This window comes from Embiotoca jacksoni, unplaced genomic scaffold, assembly GCF_022577435.1.
Source record: "Embiotoca jacksoni isolate LCO1_2020_lvr unplaced genomic scaffold, fEmbJac1.0.p SCAF_25, whole genome shotgun sequence".
Lineage (NCBI taxonomy): Eukaryota > Metazoa > Chordata > Actinopteri > Embiotocidae > Embiotoca > Embiotoca jacksoni.
In genome coordinates, this window is record NW_027185376.1 from 2,721,084 (window position 1) to 2,746,109 (window position 25,026).

General features: G+C 44.6%; 2 protein-coding genes across 3 annotated transcripts; one reads left to right on the top strand and one right to left on the bottom strand.

Annotated features, from left to right (window-relative positions):
• The first annotated feature begins 208 nt into the window (after positions 1-208).
• Positions 209-9,437, top strand: LOC138204247 (oxygen-regulated protein 1-like). Its single transcript, XM_069159370.1, has 4 exons — positions 209-823; positions 1,327-1,466; positions 1,990-2,818; positions 5,441-9,437. Exons 1-4 carry the CDS (start codon positions 209-211, stop codon positions 8,888-8,890), a joined length of 5,034 nt encoding a protein of 1,677 aa, XP_069015471.1. The 3' UTR covers positions 8,891-9,437.
• A 791-nt stretch (positions 9,438-10,228) lies between these two features.
• Positions 10,229-24,180, bottom strand: LOC138204383 (uro-adherence factor A-like). Of its 2 annotated transcripts, none has more exons than XM_069159602.1 (10): positions 24,138-24,180; positions 16,218-22,992; positions 16,024-16,120; positions 15,654-15,723; positions 15,433-15,541; positions 15,099-15,230; positions 13,690-13,779; positions 13,414-13,557; positions 11,972-12,156; positions 10,229-11,871 (listed from the first exon to the last, which is right to left on the bottom strand). In XM_069159602.1, exons 2-10 carry the CDS (start codon positions 22,989-22,991, stop codon positions 11,703-11,705), a joined length of 7,770 nt encoding a protein of 2,589 aa, XP_069015703.1. In that variant the 5' UTR covers position 22,992; positions 24,138-24,180; the 3' UTR covers positions 10,229-11,702. The 2 variants fall into 2 exon arrangements, with proteins under 2 accessions (XP_069015703.1, XP_069015704.1); XM_069159603.1 differs by lacking the exon at positions 24,138-24,180 and adding an exon at positions 23,816-24,127.
• Between the last annotated feature and the right edge of the window lie 846 nt (positions 24,181-25,026).

A 25,026-nucleotide genomic window follows, 5' to 3' on the forward strand; every position in this document is an offset into this window, starting at 1 on the left:
CAACTCAGTTAAGAACCCCTCAAAATAGGATCAATCAGTATGAGTAGTGAAGGAGAGCGATATGGCAGAGACGATTCATGAAATCAAAAGACGGCTAGCAAGCAGAAACAACAAAACGAGACAAAAGAGGAAACCTCCTTATTTTTGCTAAACGTCTAAGCTTATTTTTTTTTTCCTCCATCTCTACCCTTGCAGCCAATCAGTGACGATGAATGAGACGGGGCTTCGGAGGATCCCCCCTGACCAGTCGTCAGGGAGTGCCCACACCGTTGGCACCTCACGCTACCCAAGTGTCATCGACCCCATCCTGTCAAAGCGGGTCTGCTTCTACAAAAGTGGAGATCCCCAGTTCAACGGTCTGCTTCTGGTCATCAATAACCGGACCTTTAAAACCTTTGACACGCTCCTGGACAGTCTCTCTAAAAAGGTTCCTTTGCCGTTTGGAGTGAGGAACATCACAACTCCTCGGGGAGTTCACGCAATCAACACGTTGGATGAACTTGAGGATGGAAAATCCTACATCTGCTCCGACAGCCGAAAGGTAAAACCTATAAACCTGGCCTTGGCCAGGAAGAAGCTGCCGCCCTGGTACCACGCCAGACCACTCAGTTCTCGTCGTCGGACTGAGCAGCAGGCCAGGCTGGAGCGAGGGCTTATGCGCACACCGAAGAGGTTACTGGTTTTTCGCAATGGAGACCCGACTGTAAAACACACTGTGGTGCTTCACAAGAAGAATACACCCAGTTATGAGTCCATCCGGGAATATATCTCAGAGCTGATGCAGTTCCATGTGGTGAAATTACACACCACTGATGGCAGACGTGTAAGTATTCTCTTCTGACAGCACAACAGAAACAATGCAACTCATTCCAGGAAAAGGATTTTACGTACATTATAGGCCGAAAACTTTTTAGAAACAACACCTGAGTATTCACAAAACTCTTACGCCAAATGCAAAGAATTATTATCGATCTACGAAGGACCGACTCAAACCTGACATGGAATAACCCATCTCGTGAGGAGAGAAAGTGCTAAGCTTCTTTGGCAACTCACCCGAATACCCAGAAAGGCCTTCTGTGATACAGCACTGCAAGGCTCGAGATCAACGTTCTATTATAAACTCAGAGCCTCCTAGTATCACACAATGCCATTCTAAGAAATCGTACATTTAATTTACACCTGTCATACACATACATGCTCGTAGTTTAGAATTTTTAAACCGATTATTAGAATCAAGTTTTAATAATAATAACAAGCTTTTTATTGAAATGTTAACTGTGGCACTTTATAAACGGGACAGATTTCTTTATTTTCTGTGTGCTGCAGGTTGATGGTCTTCCAGGTTTGATATTGTGCTCTGGGACTGTGGTGGCTGTAGGCAGGGAGCCTTTCAGGCCTGCAATCTACAGAGCATGGAAATCGCCACCTTCGACGTGGCAGCATAGCAACCGAACGGGTCTCAGAAGGCAAAAGACTTTGAATCGTAAGTTGATGTACAAATCTAGATTTTCAAAATACCTTTAGCCAATCACAATGTCTTAACTTCGTTGATAAAAAAAAAACAATTTAAAAAAATGGTGTCAGCCTTCATTGGTACGTCATATACAAAGCATCTGCAGTAATCTACCTGCCCTCATGGGATAAAGCTTGGGAAAGTGCTGAGGCGATAACATTGTACATAATACTGGAGATGACCTACATACGCTGTGTGCAGGGCAGCTAGATATTGTTCTTGATGAGCAGCTAATACTTGCACTATCTTTCTAACTTTTCTCTCTCCCTCTTTCTTCTGCCCTCATTCTTCTTGGGCATCGTCTTCAAACTACCACCTATCCTCTTCAATCCTCGCGTGAAATCCTTGGACATTTTTACTTCTTTTTTTTACCTTTTTTTTTGTACCCGATTGGCTCTTTTGACCGACTGAAAAGGTAAAAAGAGGCCGCTATCGTATTCTTCCCGTTTAAGGAATTTTTCCCAATCGTCTGAGAGGTACATAGTTCATCAGATTCACGACACCATCGCGAAGCGTTCATGTGACATGCCCAGTCACCCCACAAACTCTGCCGAGTTGGAGTCGAACCACAGACTGGAGTCGGTCGCAGAGACGGAAGGTGACACCTGCGATGGAGCTGAAAGGCAGGACTGCTCGCCCAATCAGGACGACATTGAGAAGTCCTTTCGGGTGAATCATGACGGCAGCATGACAGTGGAGATGAGGGTGCGGTTGACGGTCAAGGAAGAGGAAACCATCCATTGGACGACCACCCTGTCTCGCTCAAGTGTAGCCAATCAGCTTACCTCGACCCGTTTACCGGAGCCTGATGCAGAGCAGATCCAGATCTGTTCACCGCAGCAGAACTCACCGGATTTACAAAGTCCTGTTTCTTCCATTGACACCATCAACAAGGACAAAACTAAAGACGACAGTGACGATGACCCACCATCGCTGGGCAATGGGGCTCTCACTGAGAGTAGTGCTGAAGAGGAGGATATAAAAGACCAATCACACGTGGCGTACCCTCGGAGACCGCCTACCCCAGGATACGAACAAGTTAGCAAAAAACAAACCTCGGTTGAGAGCATTAGATCAATGACGGCAGATGGGATTCAGGAAGGAATGGTTGGCTCTTACGCTTACATAGAACAGACAGAAAATGAAACAATGACAGAGCAGTACTGCATGATCAAGCAGAGCAGCTCTAAACCAATACCCAAACCAAGGAGACTTGGCTCTTTTGATGTCAACAGTCAAAATGTCTCTTCATTCAAATCAGCAGGAATGTCTGAAATCCTGCAGACTGAATCCAGTGGCGAGGAGGTCACTGAAAATGTCTTGCATATATACGAACAGCAGACTTTCCAGGACAATTTCCTTGCGAATGTTTTTGCACGTGGTATGTCTTATAGTAGGCCAGCTACTTCAGAAACTGGACATCTCTTCTCCAATATTGACTTTGAACCTGAGCTCTGGAGGCCCTCGACTGCCTCAGAATCTATTAGTATGTGGAGGGCTGAGAGCATGTCCGTAACATCAGATTTTAATTTGCATTCACTGAAGACTGGTGCAATTCAAGCAACAAATAGACAGCAACAATTCAAAATGCCCACAAAAGGCCAAGTCAAGCACCAACAAAGAGAGGGCAGTAAAGATAAGAGGGTATCCTCGAAACCAAAAGTGATCAACAAACATGTTCGGCGGCTTTTGACACCAACAAAAAGAAAAAAAGAAAACTCTGCAGAAGCAAAAGATACACACAAGAAAGTAAAACCGTTCTCCAGTGCTGGGTACATTAAGAAAATTTATGGAAATAAACTCAAATCAGCAAAAAGTAAGAAAAAGCTTAAAAAGAGACCAACAGAAAATGGGGACGGAGATGTTACAACAAAGAGCTCAAAAGTGTCGGATGAAATGACGGTCACTGACCCAAACACACGATCAGCACTGAAAGAAAACACAAGCGAGAATATTTCTTCTGAAATAAGCAGCACGGCAGTAAGCCATCGACAAGGAACACCAACACGGGAGACATCAATGCACATGGATGAAAAGAGCGGAAACGAGTCCTATGATATCAGTGAAAGCATGTCACTGCCTGCTTTTAACTCCTCCAGCTCTGTTACTAACGAGTATGTCGAGAACTGGCTGGAGAAAGCCCATCTCAGCCCCCAAACAACAAATGGTGGGTGTGGAAAGTCTGAAAATAAGCGTGCGGAGATCACTGTAGCAGAAGACGTAAAGTGTTTGGGGGAGACGTCAGAAGTACAAACATGTCAAACTTCTGAACCACCTTCGGGGAGTTCGCTGGGAACATCTGTCAAGCTGAGAGTCCAGTCTTTGGAAAACAAATCAACATGTCCATCAGTGGCGAGAACTACAGCCAGTCAGCAAAGTGTTCATAATCATACGAACACTACAAATGCAGAGAATCGCAAGAGCTTATCTCTCTCGAGTGGTATCGTCTCCGAGATAAGTTCACCAACTAATAAGACCTTAACGTCATTAAGCGGTGAAGTGGAAAATAAAACCAATCCAGTCAAAATCTCACTTCAAGATGCAACACCTTCCAATACTTTTTCAATGGAGCTACCACCACCCCCATCACCACCACCACCTGCTGAAATTACAGAGCTATCAAACACTGACTATTGCGTGGAAGACGTATCGTCAGTGGCCAGCAGCGCATTGTACAGGCTCTCATCACAGAGCAGTGAAAGAACAGATGATCATTTATTAGCTATCAGTCCCACATCTGACACGGTCATATCACCTATCGACGACACAACGGAAATAACAACATCAGTTGAGACTGACATTCCTTCCACGCTGAGGGAAGCACCGTTACAAAGAACTCCATCTAATAAAAGGGCCCCTTTGGTCAGTAATCTGTCTTTTGAAAGGAAAATGTTTCTCAGAAAGGCTTGTCTCGATAAATATACTTTAAGTAGTGATGCCACTTCAGAGACGGCCACAGAATCTACCCCCATCAACACTGTGGGTGATGATGTGTCACCAAACGGCGTCTGTTCAACAGAGACACAGCAACCAATCAAAGCATCACCAGAGGAGACACGGCAAACAATCAAAGCATCACCAGAGGAGACACAGCAAACAATCAAAGCACCACCAGAGGAGACACAGCAAACAATCAAAGCACCACCAGAGGAGACACAGCAACCAATCATAGATTCGATGAGCATACCGATATGTTGTACTTCTGTGTCCCCTGCTAGTTTAACATCTGAAGACAGAATGTCTTCAGACAGCATTTTATCAGGTGATGCTTCAATGCCAACCAGTTTCTCATTTAAAGAGACAAAAACAACTCAAACACCACTTTTAGCTCAAAAAGAAAAATCTTCACCCAAAGTCTTGGTGAAAAAAGCTAAATTAAAAAGCAGTCCCTCTCCAGAGAGGAAATTCCAAAACAAGAAATCTTTTGAACTTCCAAACAACTCTCCAAAATTATCATTACTACATCGCCACCCTCAGGAAAAAACAATGTCACCAAATATTGGAGTAAAAAGAAATGCAACACCGAGCCCCTCTCCTGAGAGAAAGCAGAAGCTTTATGAATCAAAAATGCAAAAGAGACTCTCTCCATATTCTCAGTCTCTGGACATAGTGTCACCACCTGTCAAACACAAGTCAAATAGAAAGCTGCTCTCCAGAAATCTCTCCTCAGACAACCCATCGGAGCCAACAAATAGTGCACAAAGGAAATCACCATCCCCAAGGAAAAGTCACCAAACCTCACAGTCAGTGGAACCAGCAGCTGAAGTGGATAAAACATTGACATGTGGCACTCCCATGCCACTGGAAGATGATCATAATGCTGACCTTATAACAACGGATCAAGAGACATCCATGACAGACATGCAAATAATACCACAGCCATTAAACATCGCAAACCAGCCGAACATGAAACCTGTCCTTGAGAAGATTTGCTACTCAATCAAGTCAATTCGACAAATCACTCAGAACAAACGGCCGTCATGTCTGGAAAAGTCCAACAGCTTGCCCGACTTCTCCTCTCATGTGGCCTCTACGTTTGGCTCCTCATCTAAAGCTCTTCTTGCTTTCCTGTCCATCATGACTCTAAAGGAAGACATGACTAACCTAAATATAAATGAGCTGAACGCAAACAGTGTCAGCTGTGCAGAGGCTTTAAAAATGATCAATTCTCTAATTGAAATTGCCAGCATCGAGGATGCCCACAAACTGAAAGCTAGTTTGTTGTCTTTACAGCAATCAGCCTCAAAGCAGCTCCTGCACAGTTGGAAGGGCTTTCAGGAACTCGGTGACAGATGCAGAAGTCGCAGCTCAACGCCAAACTGTTCAGAGCACGAACTCATGACCAGTCCTGAACAATCCTATGACAGCGAAGAAAATTTCATTAATGAGCTCATGGATAACCTTTACATACCCGAGAAGCTCAAGGAGGAAATTGCTTCTTTTTCAGTGGGCACAAAAAGTGAAAGTGATGATGAGGAGAAGATGTCTGCCAGGATTATTGAAAGAGCCGAACTGTCACCAAAAGAAATCAGCGATGAAGATGCAAGTCATCTCTCCACGGAAGGTGTCTGCGATGTCACTCAGAATGAGAAAGCTAATGCTGACGTGAGGTCCATCATTAAACAATTCACAGACATTAACCAGCCGAAACAATCTGTGATGGACAGTAGTTACCTGATAACGAAGACAGCAAAGCACAAACCACCTGGCCAGACAGCCAAAGACAATGACGATCAGCATGGGCAGAATGGCGCGACCAAATGTCCACCAGCTGAGATTCCTGAAGAGAGGCAGCCTTACGGTACAACATCGTGTGTACAAGAGAGCGGCCAGGACTTGCAGTCTTGTAGCGATGCCGTACATGAAGACAGTCAGGAAGAGCAGCAGGGCCACGATGACGACAAATTAAGTGAGGAAAGGGCAAACATCAATCGGGCAGTCAGCAGCGAGAAAATTATTGAAAAATGCAGTTTCAAGACAGAGGAAAAAGACATGGAGTGCGGGCAGCTTCAGACGCAAAGCGAGGGCAGCATGAGTATCCCTGAGAATGAGTTGACCCCTTCTGAAGAGTCAGGTTCAGACGAGGAAGGACAGAGAACGTCAAGTGCCAATGAAGATTTAGAGGAAAAAGAGAGCTCTGAGCAAAGTGTGTCCAGTTCAGAAGCAGGCCGGCGGCCCAGTTCAGAAGAGGAGGAATCGGAAGTTGCATGTGAGGAGATAAAACAGGAGAGTAGTGAAGTGGAAGCCTCGTCCAACCCTGAAAGTCACTCAGAGGAGGAAGAGGAGAAGCAACCCAGCTCCAACTTCTACGCGGAACTGACAGCAGGAGGGAAGGAAAGCTTATCGAGCCCAGATCAGTTTTTGTCAGAGGAAGAGCAACCAGAGATCGAATTTAACGATCTGAGCAGCAAAGTCGACCTGTCTTCTCCTGTACGCGTGTCCAACGTAGATAAGGAACAGCAGAGGGTGACATTCAGTATGGGGCTGAGCGACAGTGTTGACGAAAGCACAGGGGACTCAGACAAGGTTGAGCAATCTTCCTCTGAAGATTGCTCAAGATTGCAGGTTATTGTTGAGGAAAGTTCGTCTGGCCTTGAGGAAGAGCAAGAGGAGGAACACCTTCACGTTCTTTCACATGACGCAAAGCAAACGGAAAAATGTAAAGATTTGACGACTTTGATTGAAGTGTCAGAGGAAGACGAGGTTACCTCAGGGGATGAGGGCAAAACGCACATTTGTGAGAAGACGAAAACTCAGATTACTATAAGCAGCGACCTAAGCACAGGAAATCAGGATTCATATACAAAAAAAGACAACAGCAGGTTGATAAAGCCTGACGGTTTATCAAAAGGTTATAGATTTAATGCAGATGTTGATAGTGGGAATGGCCACAGCAGCTCTGGAGAACATGTAGTCGAAGAGCAATCAAAGGTTGGAGATGAACAAATCAGCAGTTCAGTTCAGGAAAACTTAAGCTGCTATGAGAAAAAGTCCAGTTCAGTGGACGAAAAAGTCAACGTGGAAAGATATCTCAAAGAAAGCCGAACACAATATCAGGAGACCCTTGAAAAGTCTGAAGTGACACAATGTGAAATGGCTGTGGAAAAGCTCAAGCATCAATCTCAGAAAATAGTATCCCAATCAGTTGCAGAGAGAGTAATTCTCCTGGAAAAGCAAGTTGCTGACGCCCAGAAAATAAAAAGTTCAACCGCGAGACGTCTCTCGCACAAGAACAACCCTCTTGAGCCGGAGGATTCGTCCGCCGAGGCGCCCACGTCTCAGTTGGATCTCTGCACCCGATCGGCTCCTCAGTCGTCGTTGTCCTTCAGCTACGACTGCAGCGGCGGTATAACCACAGAGCCTGAGCCCAACAGGGTCAAATCCATCAGGGAAATGTTCTTGGCCAAGAGCGCCACAGACGTCCAGCAGAGATGTTTCCCGAACCCAAACGTCACCAACCCGTCCGCGGTCAGGGCCGAGACCTCAGTTAGCGGTGGCTACGAGTCTCAGACTTCAAGTGAGCCCTCCAGTGGAGAAGAGGATACAGCACGGAAAAACATCACGAAAGGCTTCGTGAGGAGAACAATCGATAGGCTTTACGGCAAGAAGGATGCCGACGCCGATCCCGACGAGGAAGCGCTCGAGGGGCCGCCGTCCGAGCCGAAGCAGAAAAAGAAAGAGCCCTCGAGCATTTTCTCTCCCTTCAACGCAGCTCGAGCCAAAGCGCTGTCTGAATTATCGTACTTCAATTCCACTCACGCGCTGGACACTTTAACCGAAGCCACGAGATGCATTGCTTTCAACGCACAGGTCGGACCCGGGGACAGCGTTCCTATCGACAGCGGACGATGGGTCTTCAGGGAGAACATGCTGATCCGAAAGTCAGTCTCAGATCCGATTGGAATAAACAAAATCTTTACAAACACTCCTGAAGGCGAAGGCATGTTGAAGGACACAGAGGAGAACACTCCGTTTTCTCTCTTCAGCGCAAAGTCGGAACTGGAAAAGCAGGCGAAGTCGATTTCTGAAAAGTGCACCTACTTCTCTTTGCCCCACGCTAGCGACTCGGACGTATGCGAGGACGAGCCGAGCGCGGTGAGCAACAGCAGCGCCAGCGACAGCGTCACCGAGGCGAAGGACAACTCGGAGGACACCAAAATTTGGGCGGAGAGGAACGGCAAGCTGCCCGGTGTTAGTGTTAGTGACTTTAGGATGATGGATAACAAAGTGCACCCGCTGATAGAGCCAACACTTGAAGGGGAGGTTGTAGTAGTGCAGCCGGGGAAAGGTCACGGCATAGTTAACAGAAGGCTTCAGGAACCTGATTTATTGGACTTTGTCTACAATTTTTGTGGTCAGCATTGTCCCATACTGTAAAGACAATTATTTTTATTTTTTTTTACCCGTCATAAAACCTGGATTAAGGACTTTTTCTTTCAAATGAACATTTTTGGGCTACAGTAAAATATATTTTCTTCGGTGCCTACATTTTGATGTTGCCATAGCCTTGGCATGATACACTATTACATGTCAACTCATTGGCGCTAACTGCCGAATATCTAACAAAGTGTCACAAATGTACAAGCCAACGGATTCACCTTTTTCATCACATTTGTTTTAGGTAAATTAAGAGCTACAATTGCGTGAGTTTGTGCTCCTCGTTCAGTGTAAAAACAGGAAATGTTGGTGTTTTCTTCTTGTAGGCTGCGTGCCAACAGTACAAGTGTCCAGAGAATTACTGTAATCTCAGTTTAAAGCTCTTAAAACAGATCAAGTCCCACCCCGCCGACCTCGGGCAACAAGGCCGATCGTAACTGCACCGAGTGAACTGGTGAGTTCGTGGCTGCCGCTCAGGCTTGGCCTTGAGTTGAGGTCAAAACGGTGCTGTTCATCTTTCCTACGGTCAAAAAGCAGCACAATATGATCCAGGTTGTGTGAAAATTGTAGGAATTATCAGTGAATATTGAGGTTGTACAATGTGTATTGGTTGTGTACAATGTAAATGTATTTGTGTACATTTTTGGGATTTTCACTTAATGATCACAGCCTCAAAATGTGTGATAACCTGACATTTATCATTAGGATGAACTGTTTTATGGCAGCTGTGACATTTTTGTCTTTTTGAATTGACGTGCGAGAATAAAAGTGTGTGTTTATCAATGTTGGTCTTTTATTTTTTTTTTGGACTAAATACAATCATCTCAATGGCTCCAGGATTGTACACCTACTGTGTACCTATTAACCGACTGATTTATGGAGATGACCCTTGTGTCAGTAAAAGTCAAAAGGCCAAAGTGGACGTTGTGTCAAGAGATACCTTCGGAAGCTCAGCGGCCGTTGTTTTCTCTCGCTGATTAGCATCAGATCTCTGAGGAGGAGCGGAGACCTTCTGTTTTCTCACTCTCTGCTTGAGGAAGTATTCGTGTTGTTCTAAGGTTGTTTTGTTTCTCAGAAGTTGCCATCGAGCCGGCCCGTGTTGTGACAGGAGCGTCGAGGAATGCGCTGAGACCCCAGTGTTTACATCTGCAACTACAAAGAGAGAAACACGGCAGCCAGACAATTCCCACAATTTCAAATAAATATATAATAGTTCTGCTAATGTCAGATTTGACCCGCAAACGTTTACCACCACAATGACCACCACTAGATGGCGGTGGTCATCAATACAACAAAACAATAGAAGATAACCACACTCACCTGCAGCCAAAAAAATACTTTTAGATTGTTTATTTAAATAAATATTTACATAACAGCTTCGTATAAATCAAATTTCTTTTCCTTACACAACACATCTTTCTAAAAGCGACTGCTTTAGCGAGGAGGGGGAAGAAAACAGGGGATGGACTACAATGATACCGTTAATATGTGTGTGGCGAGAGGCGGAGGTGCATGTAAACTCCCTGGTGTTGATCACTGAGCAGATATTCCTGTTTTCAGTCATAAATGCTGAACCTAGCCGATATTCACCATCACTCAAATACCACTGAACACGTAAGCCTTAAGACATTGCTCATCTTTCATTATAAATCTCATGATAGTGTGCATAAATCTACATGATAATTTGATATACATTTAAATTCATCATTACTAAGGAACAGGACGATGATACTCTACCCTAACAATAAAAAAAAAAAAAAAAAAAAAAAAAAAAAAAGAAGCTGTATGTTGCTTAGAAGAAGAAGAAGAAAAAAAAGGCTAAAAAGTAAAAGAAAATAAATCAACATCTTGAATCAAACATTTTTCATTCAGGCACAAACAAAGCAATAGACAGCCTCGGTGAAACTCGTCAAGACACCTCACACAGTATAGGCTACAATGCCCTGCTTAACGGTGTACAGTATATGGCTCGGGTCGGAAAAAAACAACACTTCAGGCGATCGAAGAAAATAAGAGCGCACGATTAATGCCCAAGCTACAGTTCTAACCCGTAGCTCTTCAAATTGTTGAAACGAGTCCTGTTTCACGTGGTTAATTTGAAATATTACAATAAAAACATGACACTAAAATTGAAGTGACCAAAGTGGGGAAAAAATAAAAAGTCAACCATAACCGCTCAAATGGAAACTGTGCGGTTGTGCCCTTTCAGGATTACCGACGTCGCTTTAAACATAACTTGAGACGATGGGAACGTCACGGTGATCAGAAAAGAGATGAGCATGACCCTAAATGTAACACAGGTGTATTACAATTATAAATCAGAGTGAGGACAAACTCTAAAATAACCGTTTATTTAATGGAGTAGGTTGATGTTTTGCTTCTTGGGGATTTCAAAGTAAAATCAATGAAATGCTCTTTGTTTCCTATTGCTGTCAGGTCATGCATGTAAACTCTATACATCTAATAAAACCAATTGTTTACTTAAAAAAATGTATAAAGAAAATACTCTTTTTTTTTTTTTTCTTCTTCAAAATACTATGCAGGGAAGGATTAAAGGGTGAATTAATAACATTTTTCAACAACACTTTGTTGTTTTCATCCTGAGATTAAAACCAATGTGTAACTTCTCCAAGGAGTAATTTACAGTTTTTTTTGTTTTTTTTTTACACACATGAAGATTCAGTATCAGACACCGTCTGGTGAGGCGGCGGGAGTGTGTGTGCGCGGCGGTGGTGGTCGGCCGGGTGGGTTGGGGGTCCCACGGGTCAGTGAGCGTCTCAGATGAATCCGTCGTTACCTTTCCTGAAGACTGTCATACCGCATCGGTTCTGGGTTGGGACGAGCGGGTTCCGCTCACAAAGTTATAAACCAAAAACTGAGACGTGCCAAAGTAATTCGTGGCAAAGAGTTTCCCATCAGGAGTCGGGTCCGAGAACGCGATCTCGTCTTTGCTCAGGTATGAGCCGTAGATGAAGTTATTCCTGTGCAGAAAAAGAAACAACCCAGAATGCATCCATTGCGTTTTTCACTTGATTTTAGTCGACGTCGCGACAAATATTTACGATTTGTTGACGCACTGACCTGAGGCACTCGAGCATGCGCGAGGCGATACCCTGCCGTCTCATCATGTTGACGACCCAGATGCGGCTGATGCCACAGATGGCCGGCTCCGGCGTCGTGGAGCAGCACCAGGCTCGCTGACGTTCGAACATCACCTTCTCCCCCTCCGAGCCCTCCGGTACGGGCTCCTCGATCACCCTGTACCCCTGAAATTTTGATTGACGATTATTTCTTGTGTGCGTCACTGCGATTAACAATCTAGCAATTTCTTTTCTTCTGTTAATATTTTGGCTTATATATATTATATATAAGCATCATAGTTTAGTTTAATAATACACCTCGTAAAGAAGAGCAGCCTTCGGCATTGAACGATGTAACATAAATAAAAATTACATTTCTCTTTATCCTTAATTGCACACAACAGATAAGACATTAAAAAACAAAACGGGTACTAAACTATTCATGAAATATACCAGGAGGAAAATAAACAATACATCATGTAACACAAGGTGTATAAAAAAAACATTAAAACAGAATGAGGACAAACTTTAAAATAACTTATTTTAAATGGAGTAGGTTGATGTTTTGCTTCTTGGGGATTTCAAAGAAAGATCAATGAAATGCTCTTCGTTTTCTATTGCTGTCAGGTCACACATTCAAACTCTAATACAACCAATTGTTTACTTCAAAATGTATAAAGAAAATACTCTTTCTTTTTCTTCTTCAATATACTATGCAGGGAGGGATTTATGGGTGAATTAATAACATCTTTTCATCCTGAGATCAAAACCAATGTGTAACATCCCCACGGAGTAATTTACAGTTTCTGTTGTTTTGACACTGCTGAATATACCAGTCACAATTATTACTTTTTTTTTGCTGCTAATTCTCCATTCATGTGCAGTTAAACCATTACAGAAGTAGGCGACACGACGAGATGACGTCATTAAAAGAGCACCAGTCAAACCTCAGCCGGTGAAAACAGTTTAAAAAAAAACACAAAAAAAACCGAATAATTGTGACCGGTATATTCATCAAGGCTCAGTATACAGTTGTTCTTAGATTTGCTTCTACGAAATAAGGTTTGGGAGGCAGGCACCCTCTCTATTTTTAAGATCAAGCTTAAAACTGAACTACACCTCCCATGATGCACTGAGGTACTCTCCTCTCTATTTGCTCTCCATGCATCTGTATGCCACCGCTTGATGTAATTTGAACACTTGGTTAACGCCGATATTTTTAACGTAGTTGTTTAATGTCATCTGCCTTTGGATGCTCTGTATTTTAACATCGGTGTTTTAACTCAACTTTTTTCATTTCATTCCCTTGCTGTATGGTTCTGGTGAATGGATTTCTTGTAATTCTAAAGTATGTTCGGTCCATGTCGCTTGGTTATTCCGCATTTATTGACCGATTGATCTGTGACAACAAACAAACGCTGACACAGGACTGCAGTCTCATACCTCTTGTATGTGCTCCGCAATGAGACATCCGCCCACTTTCTTGTCATTAGAGATGAAGAGGAAGGTCTTGGTCTGAGAGGGACACTTGGTCTCCACCTGCTGGAAGCCGAGGTCATTGTCCACCATCTCCCGGATCTCCTCCACCTGAGGAGCAAGTTATTGTGCAGTGAAGAAACAAGATGCTGATGGTAGCTTGAGGTCACAAATATTCTGATAGTTTTTTTGTAAGCATATATTAAACTCCTAAACTGTTCATAGTGGCAAAGGCTAACACACCTTCTTCAAAGCATATTTAGGATCGTCTGGCAGGACAAGAATGATTTTGCCATCAGGGTACTCTCCCAGAATCCTCTCCTTTTTCCATCCCTGAAAAAAATAAAAATAAAAAAAATAAGAGAAATACATAAATAGCCTTTATATTGTGTTAATGAGGCACTTTCGAAAAACGGTACCCCTCAATGTGCCACTACGTTTCCAAGTATCCATACATGACAGTTAATACGAAGCAAACAGCCTCACATTGTTCTATTTTTGTTTTATTCATACAAGTGTTGCTATTTTCTGTTATGTTTGACACCATATTTCTTCGCTTCGTCTTCTTACGAACTACAGCATCAACAGTTTTTTTTAACACAACAATTATGTAATCTAAATAAAAATGACAGCATTTGTAATGGAACAATATCTATTTAATATCAGTCTTTTTTTTTTTTTATCATTGCAAAAATTGGAGAGAGGAACGTTTTAACCACTCAGGATGTGATCACACTTGAAGTGAATAATTTTCACACAGCGTTTGTGTTGACCTACTTTAATGGTGGTGGGAAGTCAGAACTGATCCGTAAGAAAATGTGCTCGTCACCCAAAACTGGAGGAGGAATCCCACCTGATACCTGCTGACTGGCTGTGTATACGCCTGACGGCTGTACGTATGCCAGATCCCGTTGGGCATTAACACGCTACTCCACGAGTCAAGTTAGTTGTAAATGAAAATAAATAATGGAGATGAAAATGGTTTCTACTTGCTGTTTTGCACTAATATGACACCATTGGCACAAATATGAGTACATACTTCGTCTTGTGCAGAGGACGTCAGTGGAGCAGGTGGTCCTCTAGTGTGGCCCAGGAGACATTCAAGTACACGCAGCTAAAATAATGTGGCCATATGTAGCCCAGACCAACTCTTGAATGTGTTCTGAGGGATTAAATCTCAGGTTTCAGGTGCATTCACACCAGTACTCGGAGCTGTCCACTTGTGATCGGATCAGCCAAGACACATTTTCATGCCAGGTGTGAAAATGGGCTTCTGTCACGCACTCTCTTTTCCGTTTATTAGTTCAGATTAACATCTGATTTACCCCGGGCGGTCTGCTTGGACGAGGGCAGAGACCACATCACCAGGTGCCCTAATATGAAGCTCATGCTCTCATATTTCCAAATCAGCTAAACTGAACACTGACAAAGCGCTCAACAGAAATTACCAACACATACTTGGTGTTAATGCACTGCCAGTATGTCAAATGAAAAGCTGTCTAGCGTTTCGTGCATGGTCCAGCCATCTACTAGGTTTCATAACCTGGTCTCGTTAACAAAGCACCTGTGCAGGGATGCATCTGCGGTTATTACTTTGACGTCGAAATACAGTGAAAGAATGCACCATCAATTAGCAGGCAGCTTCCTCTCACCACATATTTGACGGCACTGATGAACTGGTTGTGAAAGAGTAAATGCTGAGATTCATCCTCAGGGTTGGCAGCAGAGTAGAGCATCCCACACACACTGCAGGCCACAGCTCCAAAATGCTTCTGTCCTGCATCCTGTGAGACATAAAGGAAACAACAGATCACTTCTTGCATCTTAATATATCCTGCAGATATGCAAGAATTCAATTTAGTCATCTTCTACAAGCCTTTAGCTGAACACTTCAAGCTGCACAGTGTTTACGGCAACAGACAAATGTTCCAATCCAACAGTGTTGGATTCAAATTGAGTGCAGAAGAAATGAACTACTTCACTCACAATAATAGTTTGAGTGCCATCTTTGTCTGCCTCCTTTAGCTTCTTGACTTCTTTTTGCAGACAAGCATCAGAGAGAGGAGTCGCATCATCTCGTGGCTTCGCTGCTCCGCTGTGATACAAACAAGCATCAGATTACTGGAGGTTTGGCTCAAAAAAAAAAAAAGAAAAGAAAAGAAAAGAAAAGAAAAGAAGAGTCAAACGACTTAAGAGAAGCTTCTTACTCCTGACAAGGCTTTTCCGACGTCGTGACTGTTTCTGTCTTATTCTCCGGAGAAGGATCAACACTTTTGACTGTAAGAAGGAGGAAGAATTTTACACTGCAGAAGACATTTAAACATTCAGTTTGGGAATTGAACTGAAAATAATAACTGTTAATGTGTCAATTTAAAAAACATATCAAATTAACAGTTACATTGGTCATTAATAGTAAAAAAAAAAAAAAAAAAAAAGCACATCACGTGTGCCCCTTTGTACTTGATGTTTATAAAGCGGTAGGAATGAGAATAATTGCGTTTATTAAAAGATGTCCTGAAAACCTCATCAGTCCTGCATTCAGTAATGTGACAGCCACTTGATACACTCCACACATACCCGCCGGCTTTTCTTCACACTGCTGCGCGTCATCAGACACTTTCTCCTCGGGGGGGACGGAGGAGGCAGGAGCTGATGGAGGTGGATCGTCTGTATGCTGAGTATGAAAGAGAGAAGCGATAAGTAACATCTACGGTGTTTCCCACAAAGCTGTTAGTGACACGCATTGTGGAAATCCTTTATTTTTGTCTTACCTTGCTCTTGCTATCTTCCTGCGATGGGAGATTTGGGGGTTTCTGGGGCACTGAAGCGACGTCGGCCTTCGGAGCAGCCGGCTTCGTCTCAGACGTGGTTGAACCTGAAGGCCGAGCTGCTGCTGCTGCTGCCGGAGTCGACTGCTTCGACTGGGCCACGCTTCCGCCGGCTGTCTTTAATTGGGGTGGCGCAGAAGCGGCGGGTTTGGACTGACCTTGAGCCGACACCGCTTTAGACGGCGGTGCAGTCGAGACAGGAGACTTGAACTGAGCGTTAGCTGTAGAAACGGGTTTCGATGAAGCGGCTGCCTTCGGCTGGAGAGTTGCTGTGACGGCAGGTTTTGATTGTGCGAGCCCTAACCGAGCCGGAGCTGCGACAGTGGGCTTCGACTGACCTGAGATCTGCCCAGCAGGTGCGGTCTGAGCTTTGAGTTTTGCCTGGCTGGCCAGTTGCGATGAAGCTGCGGGTTTTGACGGAGGCGGCGCCGCTTTAGACCGAGCTGCGGGGTTCGGCTGAAGGCCCGGTCGCGTCGGTTGTGCGGGCCTCGCTTGCGGATTCGGCCTCGTCGGTGCGACTGGTAACGGGTCATCATCCAGCTCAAAATCATCAGGGGAGTACTTGGGCCTGGGTCGGTATGGCTTGTACTCCACTTCAGCCTTCAGCTTCTGAGAATTCAGTCCGTTGGGCATGGGGGGAGGCACTGCTGGTAGGGTCCTTTTGGCTGCTGATCCGGTCACTTTTGGAGCGGCGTCTGGAGTAGCGGCAGCTTTAGAAGTTTGAGCCTTACTCTGCCTTGTACTTCTACGGTTTCCAGTTTGAGGAGGTTCAGTTTTAGTGGTTTCAGGTTTAGTGGGCTCAGTGTTGGGGGGTTCTGTTTTCTTCAGTTCAGGCTTGGAGGTTTCTGCTTTAGCCGGCTCCGTCTTAGGATCTTCAACCTTTGGAGCCTCCGCCTTGGGTGGTGGCGGTTTGCTCGACGCGGCTGGACTCGGGGGGGATGTTTTCGACGGGCTGGCTGCGGGTGGAGGCGTCGTGGTAGAAGGACTCACTGAAAATACAGAGGTGGCAGACAACGGCGCTTGCCAATCCATGTCTGAAAACATCTGATTTGCTTGGTCAGACTTCAGTTTCTTTACACGCGCCCAAGACATCTTCTCTCTCTGCAGTTCGACCTGTCTGAGTCTTTGATACCGAGTTAGCTTCTTCTTCTCGTGGGCTTTCAGAGGCACTGAAATCTGACTGATGAAGAAACGTCTCTTCTGAGGCTCCGCGGCAGGCTTGGCTTCGGCCGGATCGGCCGTCGAAGGCTGGGCTGCAGATGCATCCTCGGCAGGGGAGGAGCAGCTTTCTGGTCCGGCCGGAGTCGCAACATTAACCGGGCCTGTCTCTTGCGTGTTAACGGGTGGATGCTCCTTCTTGCTGGCTTCAGTCTTGGCGGCAGCAGCGGCGGCGGCGGCTGCTGCCGCAGCAGCTTGTTTTTCTTCCTCTATCCTCTTCAGCAGCATGCTGTCTGTGGCGATGTCCTCTGCGATCTCTTGACACAACGCTAAGAGGTTCATCTGCTGTTTGTTCGCTGTTCTCTTAGACGCTGCAGCCTTTTGCTCAGCCAGAGCAGCGAGGCGAGCTTTGGTTCTTGCTTGTGTATTCATTTCTTGTTTCTTGGGTTTTTGTACCTCCTTTCCCTTTTTCACATCTTCGGAATTTTCAGCTGTGCTGTTTTGCTTCAAGTTGGTCCCACTGGTGCCATACTTAGTTTTCTCATTTTCCCTTTCTTCAGACTTTTTCAGAGGACACGTCTTCGCCGTTTCCTGTGGTTTTTCTATTATTGCAATGTCACTGTCTTCGTCATCTTCTTCCTCTGCCACTACAATCTCATGACCGATCTCTATATCCTCCAGAATCTGCACTTCTTGTAGGTCCAAATTGCCCTCCACATTCTCCATCACCACGGCATTGCAGTCTTCATTGGCGTCTTGAGCATGAGAGTTTGTCACCTCAATCTCTGAAGTATGAATATCCATCATTTCCGATGATGTTTGCTGGTCAGAAGTTTGAATATCTTCCTCTCCGGGTGACATGTTTGTCCCCGCCTCTTGGTCTACCACCTCACCCGAACTGGTCACCGTAGCATCTTTGACCCCATCAGTTGACTCACATTGCTGTACTTCTGCTTCCGATTGCTGGGAACCATTTAAAGTCCTTCGATTTCCCGCTTCACCCGCCGACACACTGTCAGGAACGCCCTCCTCCGAGAGCGAGGTGGACAGTCCAGATTCGGCCGCAGCTTGAGTGACGATATCAAAGTGAAGTTCGTTTTCCGGGACTGGTTCTAAGATCAAATACTCCTCAGGTGCACTTTCTGGCATGTCAACTTCAGTGGTGGCTGTAGTCGTTGTCACGGTGACGTCTGCAAACTCCTGAAGTCCAGCCTCCTGCTGCACCTGTTCAGGAAACTCTGCAGCACTGAAGCCATTCCTTTCCCTTTTGCCGGTGGCATCTACTGACCTGCCATCTGGCACGCTGATGTCATCACTGGAGCTGATCACTGCGACTTGCTTCACATCCACAGTCGCGTTACTCTGCTCCAACTGTGCAGGAACGGGACTCTGAGGCACGCTGATAGTTTCGACCTCCATTTCGACTACCGCTTGGCTGTCTGAGCCACAAATGTCTTCCTTGACAATTTCCTCATTTTCCACCTGCGGGTCGGCAGCTGCTTTGTCGTCTTGATTCGTAGAAAAGTTTGATGCGTCGTCTTCAATCTGCCGGGTGTCAGAGTTCTGTATGTCCAGTAAAGAAACGCCATCATGCTTCTCTGCTGCTGTAGAAATCACCCTATCATCATCACTCTCTGGACTACTAATGGGCTCATACACTATCTGGTTTTCATGAACTTCTGACTGAGTCCCGGTCTTAATCTGCTCATCTGAAGCCTGAATTACAAAATCAGCGTCATCCGGTTCACCACTAACAAAAACAATCACTTCATTGCTTTCAGCTTCTTCTCCTTCTTCAATATTACTGCTGGATTTGTCGGCCCTGACCTCGTTAATCACTTCCCTCTCCGGTTCCTCTTCTACCGCAGAATCTGCCTTTTCTATTGATCCACTTAATACGTCCGTCTCCTGTTGGACATCCTCAGCATCAGCCTCTGTCTGTCTGTCATTGTCTTTATTTTCCAAATCTGCAAGAGGAAGAGGTTTCTGAATTCCATCGGATAAGGCCACACTGACTTCCTCCGTCACGTGATTTTGCTGCTCTGCCGCAGCTGCCGGAAGAGAAGCAGAATCGTCTTCGTCTTGCTTACTTCCGCAACTTGCAGTCGCCAAATCTTTTCGAACATCATTGCCTGCATCGACTTCGCCGACCTCCTGGTCAGCCTGCTTCTGTACGTCCGCGTCACTTTTCATATCAGAGGTTCCCTCTGGTGTTGCTGTCGCCTGCGTGCCCATATCTGCTTGCTTCTCAGGAGCGCTGACACATTCGGCCTTAACCGTGTCACTGTTTCCTTCCGTCTCTGTATTAATGACATCTTTTCCGACCTCTGTGTCTGTCCTGAGTTCACCGACCACCTGACCTCTCTGGTTTTGTGTTTCTACCGGAGATGTCGGATTAGAAATCTCTGGTGTCTGCGTTTCCATTTTTTGGGGACTCTCGGTGGCCATGACACATTCTGCGATAGCCTTGTTGTCATTCTCATTACACTTATTTGTGGGACTCCTGAAACCTTCTCGGACTTTTTCAGGTATGTCCCCTGCGGGCACCGAGACTTCCGGACTCGTCTGAGTTTGTGTTGCAGCTGGTGGTGCCGAAGTAGAAATCTCAGATGCCGACTTAGCCTGCTTTTCGATTTTGTTTTGGTTCTCTGCAGTTACAGTCTCGGACTGTGTACACATGTCTGTGACACGTTCGCTGACATCCTGGCCTTGGATTTCCACTGCAGGTGCTCGGTCAGAAATCTCCTCTGATCTTGCAGCGGTCTCCATGGCCACATCTGAGTTTCTCTCTCTTTGTATTTCAACAGAAGGGTCTGCTTTGGAAGTCTCGTGTGATGATGTAATTGGCGTTTCCATTGTGATTTGATCCTCATGTACAGTCATACATTTGTCATCACTTTTCATAATTTGAGACGTTCTAATCAGGTTTTTGTCAACCTCTTCAGATATGTCGTCTGTCATATGCCCACTGACTTCCTGGCTACTCTGACTTTGTATTTCCATCACAGGTGCCACATTAAAACTCTCCTCTGAGGTTCCAGTCTGTAGATTTGTCTGCATTTCCACTTCGATTTGAGTCTCTGGCACGGTTACAGATTCCAAGTCCACCTTCTCGGCATTTTCAACAGCTGTGAAATCTTCAACTTTGCGACCCTCATGACACTCAGTTGATACGTCTGTGGTAAGTTCACTGACCACCTGGCTCATTGGTGCAACGTTACAGACCTCCTCTGTTGAGGCTGCAGTCTCTAGATCCACTTCTATTTGATTCGGCGCAGCACTTTCACTGCTCTGACAATTTGCGGTCCGCAGATCTTCTGGAACTTCATCAGCTATGGGTTCACTGACTTCTGGTCTCTCCTGCCTTTCTGTTGGATTTGAAAACTCAAACGATGTGACAGTCTGCATTTCCATTTTACTTTGACTCTCAGATCTATCAGCACTTTCAAATGTTTCCATGTTTTCAGATTGAAAAACTGTAACTTGATCCTCATCAGTTATGGCTGCAGCAGGTTCACTGACTTCCTGTTTTTGCACTTCATCAGTAGGTCCTGGATTAGAAACCTCTGATGTCACTGTAGTCTGCGTTTCAACTTTGTTGCGGCTCTCAGCTCCACCGCCACACTCAAAGTTCACGGCGTCTTTGTTTTCCATCATTTTACAATTTTCTCCCACGTGATCCTTTTGAAAATCTGTAGATATGTTTGTGGTAAATTCAGGAACATCCTGTCTTTTCTGGCTTTGTGCTTCCACTGTAACAGCTGGATAAGAAATCTCCTCTGACGTCATTGATGCCTGTATATCCAGTTGAATTGGTCCGTCTGGAAGTGCAGAGGGACACCGAGTGCTCGCGTCCTTTTCTTTATCTGTGCTAACAGGATCTTCAATAGGAATTTCTGCAGGGTTGTCGTAAAGTTTGTGATTCTCCTGATTGTGTACGACCACTGTAGGTGCTATTTCACCCTCTGTGAAACATTCAGCAAGCGTCTCGCTTTGATTTTGCGCACAATCGGGTGTCGATATTTCACCACAGTTGTCACTTTTCAGAGAGCCGTGGCTCCGTTGTTCCTCGACCAAAGCTCTCGGACAGGCAGCAGTCTGCGTCGGCTGGATGTCAACTCCTTTTTTGACTGTTTTGTTCACACCCTCACACAACCTGGTGACTGTATCTGGCACCTGGCCCTTCGTGTCTACAGATTTCGATTCGTCTTTGAAAGTAACTTGAATTTTGACACTAAGATCTGTTTGCGTCTCAGAGTTGCCGACAGACTCTGTTGTTGTCAGATTTTCAAGAGTCTGACCCTCTGGAGAACTACTTTCAACCAGGATCTGTTCTGAATATGTTTCATTTACCGGTGCTTCACCTATTAAAACATCTCTCTGATCTGCGGAGACTGTGGCTGCTTCATTTACTCCCTGCTTCTCATGCTCACCTTCCTCAGTTCTACAAGTAATATTCAGCTTTTTCTCTTCAGAAACAAACTCTGTCGTCTCATTTGTTTCAGGTTCGGAGCTCGAGTTCGCCTGCTCTTCACCTTCACAGCTCGGATTCACCTCTCCACTGAGAGAACATAGTGTTTCCACAGTCGACGCTAGTGTTTTATTATCTACATCCTTCTGACTTTTGTTGGACTCTGCTTTATCCTCCTTTTGAATTCCCTCTGCATCAGCTGTGACAGGGAGTTCTGCTGTAATGGAGTCTAATATTTCTCTTGATGATGTAAGTGTTTCATCACCTACAAGCTTTTGACTTTCTCGGTTTTTTAATTCCTCGTGTTTCCTCTCTTCAGCTGCAGACTCAAATTCGTTGCTCGTCTTAGCGCTCCCTGTTACAGACACCGAGGTTTCCTTCGAAAACTCTTGTGTTGCATTAACTGATATTAATATCCTGTCTTGTTCGGTCAAAGATGCTGCAGATTCTTTTCCCTCAGTCTCATTAGCCACGTCCGTGCTTTGACTGCATGGTGAATCTGAGAATCTACCATAATTGTGGTCCATCTGTATACAGTCCTTGGGTGCAGGTGATAAATCTTGGCTCGTCTCCTGTGGATCAGACGATGACTCTTCAGCTTTGCGCTTGGCTTTGACTTTGTTAGAATACTTTCTGATGCAGCGGGCCTTGTCTTCGTCATCCCTCTCTTTAAAGAAGTCCATCTTACTACTATCGCTACTCAACTCATCGTCAGACTCCGTGGAGGCTGTTCGCTTCAGGGAGGCTTGGGAGAAGGTTCTCTGTGAGGGAGCTTCTCCACTGGAGGCACTTGTGGCTTTCAGGAGCTTGGCTTTTTTGACAGGCGGGTCAGAAATGGTTTTGCTGGAATCCTTCGGCGAGGAACTCTGTTTGGACGACTTGGCTGGTTTATTTACCCCTTCCACCGAATCAGACCGTTTTTTCTTAGTCCGTGGGGGTGCTGTCTTTTCTCGCATGTTTCCTGTCACGAGGGACTGATTGGCGGTGGCTGGTGAAGTTTTGGACGGCTGACCCTCTCCGTCCTCGTCCAACTTCCTCATCTTGGGCTGAGAATCGTGAGGATCCGATCCTCTCTTTGGGGCCGGCATCCTGTGAAAATAGTTCACAAAAACAGGATGAAGCTAATTCAATTCAAAACGTCAATAAAATACAGGAAATATTAAAACAAAAACGGCAAACAAACACAAAAGAACAACCTTATTAAAATATCAAAACTAGTACAACAAAGGGACTTCATTGAAATATGAGTACTGATAAAATGTCTGTTAAAACAACATCCAGTAGTGACAAATAACCTGAGAGCAATAGAGAACATAGCAAAGAGAGGGTTCAAGGTGATTTCTATCTGCCCGGATCGTGAGCTTTATCACAAAGAAAAGTTTTAAGCGTAGTCTTGAAAGTAGAAAGTGTGTCAGCCTCCTGAACTCAAACTGCGACCTGGTTCCACAAGATAAATAAAGGCCCTCCTTCCTAATCTTTTACAGGACAAGCCAAGACAGCGTAAACCCTGCAAATCCTAGAGTTACCATTCAACCGAGCTTGATACGTTTCACGTCTTTTCCTGCCACCCTGCAGTTTCTATTTTCCTTTTTTTTTTTTTGGCAGAGAAAACAAGATTTTGGGGAGGGGGGAAATCCTCCTGAACGCAGAGAGCTTACTTTAAACATCACACGTCTGTATCCGCAGGTAAGAAAGTAAATTCAAGACTTCTCCTATAAAAGAACATCCTTTTTTTTGCACATGCATTAAACTGTTTCCTGTTTTTTTTTTTTTTTTTTCTACGAGCAACAAGGCTGGCTAACGTGAAACATAAACACTGATAAAAACCCCGTAGTTAAACAAGGAAGGGGTTGATGCGGGGAGGGGGGGGGGGGATAACGAGTGACACAATATACGATCTAGGTTTACTCACGTCTCCACCACCTGTACAAATTGTTCTACAGATTGTCTCGCAGGCGACGGGTGTTGTTGACAAGCAGGAGTTTAAAAGACAAGGCAGTCGGAAATGGCCAGCTTAGCCAGCTAACTAGCTCGCTAGCTGGAAGTCCACACAGTGACGGCGGCTAACGTTAGCAGCAGCCAACTCGCAACAAAACGAGCGAACCGAGACTTCGCTGTTTCGAGTCGGTCCGAAACAGCCGCCGGACGGACCGAGCGGAAGGTCCGCGGAGTGGACCGCGAAACGCTGAAGTCAGAGAAAAGGCAAAGGCCCGACATGCGTCAATGAAACTCACTTTGATGTTTTCTTTTTCAACAACAGCTGTTTTTTTTTTTTTTTTTTTTTTTTTTTTTTTTCCGTTTTTTTTTTCTTTTTTTTCTTCCCTGTGAATAAAAAAAAAAAAAAAAAAAAAAAAAAAATTAACTGTACTTCCGGTTAGAAACGGCGGACGTGACGTAACAAGCCCTTCAGGTCGTACTCCAAATCAATTTTGATTGTAGTTTTGTAAATTTATATGGTTTTTTCTGACAACTTGTTAGAGACAACTCGTAAATGTACCAAATTTAATAAACTCTCAGTGATTTGATGTTAAAAGTTAATAATATACAACCTACAGGCAAAATAATAAAAGCAAAAAAACATTAGATTCATAATATGTGTTTTGGAGGATATTATATATCGACATATATAATGCCGATTTCATAGAGAAAGACCGACAAATCCAAATAAAATATGGGATCATGAAATTACTAGCAAAACAGTCATGACATGTTGGGTCTCATGTCAGCTGGATGTTTCCTTCGGTCATGTGTTGAAAATGTAAACTTTCCATTGTTGCAATGCTCTCACATTTATTAACAGCAAGCCATGGTTGTCTTCAAATCAAATAGAAGGGGCCGAATAAATAAATATCTAAAAAACTTACAGTTCATCGGTATATTTCACAGAATTTCTGGCCTATTCGAGCTGCGTATCTAACAGGCCTCGAGTGGCCTTGAGAGACGAGTTTATATGTCTGTGCACCAATTCAAATTGTAATATAAAAAAATTCAGAGAAGCCTAATGATTTTGTCAGATTGAGCTTTTCTAGATTCACAACCTCCTTTACATATTTTTCAGGAAATGGCTTCAGTCGTTCAAATTTGTTTTCAACTGTACATAAAGTAAATTGAGTACAAATTCTC

Coding starts and splice junctions, on each gene's coding strand:
- LOC138204247 (XM_069159370.1), top strand. CDS start 209: ATGAATGAGACGGGGCTTCGGAGGATCCCCCCTGACCAGTCGTCAGGG. Junction 824..1,326: donor ACACCACTGATGGCAGACGT/GTAAGTATTCTC, acceptor TGTGTGCTGCAG/GTTGATGGTCTTCCAGGTTT. Junction 1,467..1,989: donor AACCGAACGGGTCTCAGAAG/GCAAAAGACTTT, acceptor ATCGTCTGAGAG/GTACATAGTTCATCAGATTC.
- LOC138204383 (XM_069159602.1), bottom strand. CDS start 22,991: ATGCCGGCCCCAAAGAGAGGATCGGATCCTCACGATTCTCAGCCCAAG. Junction 15,231..15,432: donor ATGGCACTCAAACTATTATT/GTGAGTGAAGTA, acceptor TATGTCTCACAG/GATGCAGGACAGAAGCATTT. Junction 11,872..11,971: donor CGCATGCTCGAGTGCCTCAG/GTCAGTGCGTCA, acceptor TTTTCTGCACAG/GAATAACTTCATCTACGGCT.